Genomic DNA, 224 nt, shown 5'->3' on the forward strand with positions numbered 1-224 from the left:
GAGGCTTGGTCCTGGCAGGAGTCTTTGATCTGGATGCATCCCGTACTGGGATCCATGGCTCATAAGAGACAGGTCGTGACGGCGGTAAGCATCTAAGCACCCCAACTCTCTCCTCTGCTCGTCCAAGCAAGAGGATTTGAGAGCCCGGGCATTGTGCAGGTTGATAAAATCAGTGGGTTCCCCATGATGGATCTGCTGGTAGTATTGCTGGGAGTGATGGAGAG

At 53.6% G+C, this 224-nt stretch overlaps 1 protein-coding gene across 1 annotated transcript in view; it reads right to left on the reverse strand.

Moving 5' to 3' along the window:
- Positions 1 to 3: 3 nt before the first annotated feature.
- The window catches only part of LOC104470669 (transcription factor AP-2-delta-like), a gene marked incomplete at its 3' end in the record, with an annotated part of 1,474 nt that continues 1,253 nt past the window's right edge, over positions 4 to 224 (reverse strand). The window contains 1 exon segment of the mRNA XM_010085671.1: positions 4 to 224. This exon segment is cut by the window's right edge and continues 38 nt beyond it. Coding sequence (XP_010083973.1) covers positions 4 to 224 — 221 coding nt within the window.

The sequence above is a fragment of the Pterocles gutturalis genome, unplaced genomic scaffold, assembly GCF_000699245.1.
Source record: "Pterocles gutturalis isolate BGI_N339 unplaced genomic scaffold, ASM69924v1 scaffold13250, whole genome shotgun sequence".
In the NCBI taxonomy this organism is placed as follows: domain Eukaryota; kingdom Metazoa; phylum Chordata; class Aves; order Pterocliformes; family Pteroclidae; genus Pterocles; species Pterocles gutturalis.